The sequence below is a fragment of the Chrysochloris asiatica genome, unplaced genomic scaffold (assembly GCF_000296735.1).
Source record: "Chrysochloris asiatica unplaced genomic scaffold, ChrAsi1.0 scaffold00056, whole genome shotgun sequence".
Taxonomy (NCBI): Eukaryota; Metazoa; Chordata; class Mammalia; order Afrosoricida; family Chrysochloridae; genus Chrysochloris; species Chrysochloris asiatica.
Window position 1 is genome coordinate 10,236,665 of NW_006408574.1, and position 6,426 is coordinate 10,243,090.

The 6,426-nt window shown below is 44.6% G+C and overlaps 1 protein-coding gene across 1 annotated transcript in view; it reads left to right on the top strand.

Annotated features, from left to right (window-relative positions):
• SLC1A1 (solute carrier family 1 (neuronal/epithelial high affinity glutamate transporter, system Xag), member 1) overlaps positions 1–6,426 on the top strand; it is a 91,523-nt gene that overhangs the window by 65,797 nt on the left and 19,300 nt on the right. Inside the window, exons 5-6 of the mRNA XM_006863747.1 lie at positions 1,139–1,181; positions 3,492–3,590. Coding sequence (XP_006863809.1) covers positions 1,139–1,181; positions 3,492–3,590 — 142 coding nt within the window. The remainder of the gene's footprint in view (positions 1–1,138; positions 1,182–3,491; positions 3,591–6,426) is intronic.

The following is a 6,426-nucleotide window of genomic DNA, read 5'->3' on the forward strand; positions in this document are numbered from 1 at the left end:
TCATACTTTACTTCGCTTAAAACTTAAACACATTTCATTGCCAATTTTTAGGTAGGAACTCTCGTAGCGCTGTGGTTACAAATCGGGCTGCTAATCTCATGGTCAGCAGTTTGAAACTACCAGCTGTTCCGTGGGAGAAAGATGAGGATTTCTGCTCCCATAAAGATTCACAGCCTCGGAAATCATAGTACAGGGTCACTATGAGTCGGAACCGACTCCACAGCACATAACAACAACAACATCTATTGATAGGAATTCCGAATCATTTTTGTTGCATGTTGTTAAGTGCTGTTGAGTCCATTCTGATTCATAGCGACTCTGTATAGGGTTTGCAATGAGCGGCTGGTGGGTTTCAACCGCCGATCTTGAAGTTCAAACCCACATTGCAGTCAAGTGCTTATCCTATAGCGCCACCCCAGGACTCTGATGAATAGACATCTCTTATAGACCCACCCGTTAGAGCATATCCAGATTCTATTTCCATAAAGTGAAGCAAAGGAAAACTGTAGAAACTGCAAAAAAAAAAAGAGAGAGAGAGAGAGAAAATCCATGTGCCAAATTCTGCCCAGTTTGTTTAGTTTTTCATTGTCTTCCCTCACTTAATTCACCCACAGAAACACTAGTTGCTTGTTTTTATTGAACCTTTCTGGGCATTCAACTTAGGTTGGATAGAAACCATACCTTCCTTTGCACACTCGGATTTCACAGGTTTATTTAACTGAATTCCATCATTATAAAGATGTTTATATTTGGCATCTAGAATATGGAGGCACAGTGGACCCCTGATAAACATGCATCTCCATTGATGAGAACAGTAATGGGCAGGCTATTAACAAGTCAGTTCTTAAACGGGAGTGTCTACCCTTCACCTTTCAGTGAGATGATTCACCCAGAACAGCAAGGATGTTCCGGTCACTCAATCTGTCAGTTGACTCAGGGTTGAGTAGGAGAGCTTTTTAACTAGGTTCAGGCTCAGCAGGATAAAAATAAATCTTAGCACAGGGCAATATTGTGCCATGGAGAAGGCAAAGAAAACCCAGAATTCTACTATCTGCACCCTTTACCTTTCCATCAATGTATTGGGTCTGACGGCAAACACTCTGCCCTAACATCATACTACTTTTCATGTCTCCAACAGGAACATGTTCCCTGAGAATCTTGTCCAAGCCTGTTTTCAGCAGGTAATCCTAAAGATTTTAACCCTCCAGTAACTCCCCTCTTCCCATCACCAAATGTGATTTTCCCTGCTGTGACCCAAGAAATGGAATCCGCTGCTCAAAAATGGCAGCAGGAAGTGAGCCCCTGAGTGGAGGATTTCCGAGGATCATCCACTTGTATGGTACCGCCTTATCTGTCCAGCGTGTAGTAAATAGCAAGCCTTTGCTTACTCTGGTCCCCGTTTTCCTCTGCTTATTTCCCCCCAAAGGAATCAAATGGATCCAGGTCAAGAATCTGTCAATGAATGAATGTTTTTTAATATGAACTGTATGGTATCGTGGAGAAGTTTACACTCTCTGTCCCTCTCCATGTCCTCTTCCCTTTTCCTCGGGGACTGGGAAATCAGTATCTAACCTGTGTGGTGGAGTTAGTGTGCCCGGGCAAGGAGGCTCCTTAATCATCAATGGGTCTTGGTGGGAGTGGTGGGTCTGGTAGAATTCTCACCTTCCGTTCCCAGCCAGTGCATCACAGGCCACCACCGCCCACCTGTTAGTGGAGGCCTGCCTGTTGTGAGGATGCTGAACAGATTTCTTTGGAGTTTCCAGACTGAGACAGACTAGGAAGAAAGTCCTGGCGATCTGCTTTTGATAATCAGCCAACAAAAGCCCTGTGGATCACAGGGGTCTAACTTGCAACCCAGTCTGGGGATGGTGTAGGACCAGGTGACCATGAAGTGAAGGCTGACTCCAGAGCAGCAAACAGCAGCAGCAGCTGGGGCTTTACAGAGCTCGTGTCATGATGTCGTCACGTGACACTCTCTTTACTCCATTGACTTCAAGCCTTTTTCTCTTTGTGTCTAAGCGCTTTAAGAAAGCTGGCTCTCTTCATGCCAGACAGATATGTTCATTTACATAGACGGCAGGAACAAAGCCCTCTGTGTAAACTCATAAAAATGGCAATTCAGTTGCTCCCTGCCCATCCCCAGGAGGCACAGAACCATGGCAATCTCAGGGTCCCTTTGCGATCAGCCACAGTGGTCATTTGTGAGGTTCTTGGTGTTGATAAAACCCAACAGGAGAGGCATTTAAGCCTGTGTAATGGTAGACTGGCTCTGCAGAGCCAAACAGCTGTAGGAAGAGAATGAACAGAAATCTCGTCTATTGAATAACCCTAAAATAATAAAATAGAAAGTTGGTTCTGGAACAATCATACAGTCAAATCTTGCTTGTGTTAATTGTTCCTTTCCTTTGGGTTGTTCTTGTTGAGAAAAGATACACAGCAAAGCACATAGCAGCTTGGCAGCTTCTGCACATGCCATTCAGAGACATGGATAAAATGTGTGTTATACAACCGTTTTCACCTCCTTTTCTGAGTTGTTCCTCCCCGTGAACAAAAATTCCCTGCCCTGAGTTACCGATCGAGTCTTTCAATTGGACCCCAGATAGATGGATCTGGAAAGAGCACAATGCTCCAAGCCAGTCTGTCAGGTCGTGATGTTTATTACAGGCGCGAGGACTACCCTCATAAGTGATGGCATGGTTGTCCCAGACGAGGAGCACAGGGTACTTGTTAAAGGGGATGAAATGTTTAGAAATGGCTGGTGCTGGTTGTCACCCAGCATTACTGTTGTTGTTAGTTGCTGTCACGCTGATGACAACACAGTGGATGTAATTCATGGCACTGAGTGAAATGTCACATGTGAAAGTGCTTGAAATGTCTGTTAACCTGTATTTATTTCACTACAATACAAAAATGTAAAACAATATAGATTGCAAAAATGGTTGAAGAATTACTGTAGAGTCTATCAGATCAGTTCATCAGTTGTAGTCCAGCCAACGCTGACTTGTGGCACACCCATTGTGCGTCTGAGTAGATCTGCACTCCGTGGGACTTTCAGTGGCCATTTTTTTTCAGAAGTGGATTGCCAGGTCTTTCTTCCAAGGCATCTCTGGATGACCTTGAACCTTTCAGCAGCCTAGCACATTGATCCTCTGTGGGGTCTGTTAGAGCATCTACAAATAGAACCTCCAGTTTCTTTAACATCAGTGCTCCATCCGTATGTCTGTCCCTATTATAGGAGTAAAAGACTATTCTGGCATTATTGTATGGTGTTTGTGGGAGTCCGTGGTTTGGATTCATTGATCCCACTTTTGGTTCCAAAACCTCATGAGTCATGCCATCGAACGCTCGGGCCAACAGAGGTGTCAGTCAGTAGTACAACTATGGAGTAGCACTCGTTTGGCCAAAACCCCGTTTCCCTGTGGTTTCACCCCCAGATGCTCTAACAAGCTCTCTTTTGTATTTGCATGTGTGTTTTCTTCCCCAACGTGCAGTACAAAACCAAGCGAGAAGAAGTGAAGCCTCCATCAGAACCAGACAGGAATATGACGGGAGAATCCATCACCGCTACCATGACAACCATCATTTCCAAGGTATCGTCTGTGTCCTCGCATCCTGTTCTCCTTCCCTGAGGCCCAGGACATGGGTTAGCAGTACCACACAGGATGGGAATGAACCCTGCCGCCTCCCTATCTGCTTTACTCCTTACGGGAGAGCTGGGTGTCTCTTGGAACAGCTTTTGATTTATAAGGCTACATGAGCCTACAACACAGGTCCCCAACCTCTTATCCGAAACTAGATGTGAACCAGGCTTTGGAAGGCTGACGCACTGTATTTATTATGCAGACAGACCTCAGAGATGGTGCAGGTTCAAGTCCAGACCACTGCAGTCAAGCAACACGCACAGCAAAGTGAATCACACAAAATTTTTTTGGCTTCCCAGTGCAGATCAAAATTACGTTGACGTTCAGCTGTCGTCTATAAAGCCAAGAGCATGATGGCAAAGTTTGAAATCTTGTGAGGATTCCAACAGTGGGACACAGACACAAATTGAGTTCATGTTTTGCGGGGAATGGTGCCGGTAGGCTTGCTCAATGCAGGGTTACAACCAGCCTTCAATGTGTAAACGATGCTGCATGTGGGTGGTACCGGAAAGCGAAGCGCCATAAAATGGGGTATGCCCGTATAGCCCTCATGTGGGAAAAGATTTAGAGACTTAAGAGCTCCGATTCCATAGATCAAGGGGGCCCCCCACGTCCTTCTGTGGGACTCTGAGCAACTCTGACAGAGTCCTCAGCCACACCCAGGACTTGGCGTATTTCCCAGAGGGCCCTCTCTCCATCCACATCCACCTCCTCGTGTAGCTCTGACTTCTGCCTTTCCGGGTGTTTCTACAAATATTCCCTGAGCTCTATGTGTGAAGACTAACGAGGCTTCTGTCCTGCAAAGTGACAAATATGAAGAAGAGAAGACCAAGCTGCTTTGGGGACATAACTAAAAACCAGACTTGAAGACTTTTGAGTGGCTTCTGACTCACAGTGACCCTATGGGCAGAGTCAAACTGCCCCACAGGGCACTGCAAAGGCCGCCACTGACACAGGAAAGGTGGATGGATTCAAACTGCCAACCTTGTGGCTAGCAGCAGTGTGTTACAGGCTCCTGGGAAACAGAACATGGAGGTTTAAATTCATGAATAAGAATCATCCAAATAGGGCAGAGAGACCCAGCCGATGCTTAATGCCTTTGCCTTTGTTGGAGGTGTTGGATGTCATCAAGCCAATTTTGACTCAGTGACTCAATGTGAGGCTGTCGGTGTTTATGGGAGCAGACCACCAATGCAGCCACTGGGTGGATTCTAACTGCTGATCCGCTGAGTCCCCAGGGCTCCTTCCCCACCCTACTGCCACTAAGTTGTTCGCACTCACAACAACCTTAGACTGTGAATCTTTATGAAAGCCTCATCTGCTCCCTACTTATCATTTTGACCCTCACTTTTATCTCCCGTCTGCATACAACGCTTGTAACTTACAACTGAGCTGAGTAGTTCATTACACTCCACCTGTTGTCATTCACTTGTGATCCTTACCAGTCTCGTCAGCTGAATTACAAACATAGGATACACACTCTCGCTGTCCCATAATATCTAGAAGCGACTGGTAGGTACCCCGGTGGCTAGGCAATGTAGCTCCTTATAAACTTGATTTTCACTGCTCGAAAGATCTCCCTATGGACCAATCACAGTAAATCTAATGCCATTTTTGGTGTGGCGCTATATATAGGACAGACACTGGACTGTTAACCACAAATCAGGGGTTCAAACCCACCAACTGCTCCTCAGCAAGTCTATACAGGGTCGCTGTGAATCAAAACTGACTCGACGGCACTTAACAATAACAACATAATGAAGAAATTATTCATAGTGGTAGATACCTGGTTCATTTGTTTGAATTACTTATAGAAAATCTAACTTAGAGGACCCTCCATATTTTCCTCACGTCCCATAAGGAAAGGAATCCAGCGTAAGGAGTATAGAAAATGTACAACGGGCTAAATTTCTACAACAACTCATGAATACCTTTGTGTCTTGCAAGGAAACCAGTGATTCCGGACTATGTTCTAAAATTCTTACTGTTGTTAGGGGCTATGGTTCTGACTCATAGAAGCCCTCTGCACAACAGAACAAAACACTGCCCCGTCCTGCGCCATCCCATCCGTCCAGTCCGGTCACACTTGAGCCCATTGTTGCTGCTACTTGTTTAAGGGTCTTCCTCTTTTTCACTGACCCTCTGTTCTACCAAGCATAATGCCCTTCTCCAGGGACTAGTCCCTTCTGAACATGTGTTCAAAGCATAAGAGATGAAGTCTGGCCGTCCTGGCTTCTAAGGAACACTGGATGTACTTCTTCCAACACAGATTTATTTGTTCTTCTGACAGTCATGGTCTTTTTGATACTCTTCTCTAACTCCATAACTCAAATGCATCAATTCTTCTGTAGTCTTCCTTATTCATTGTCCAACATTGCCTAAAATTCATTATAGTCTTTCTTACAGCCCGAAAGTCCCACTGGTTGGTCATCCAAGAACATAGGAAACCAAGAGTGTTCTGTGCTTTATCATTGGCTAAAACAGATGCTAAATATCCTATCACCTGGGTGAATATTTTGTACTTCTTTCAGTATTAATTCCTCCTTTTTCCTAAAACTGACTTTATAGGCAACGCAAGTTAAAATAATCTGAAAAGTACCTTGATTCTAAAATTCTTCTTAAAAATATAAGTATTCCAGAATAAGAAATCTTCAAAAGAAATGGTCAAATGTTGACTTTAAGTATTTTTAACTAAGACTCTCTGTTGAGAGGAAAATCCCTTAAAGAAACTAGAAAAAAGGCCTTAACGGAGATTGTGGAGTGGGACAAGCAGACAAAAGAGGAA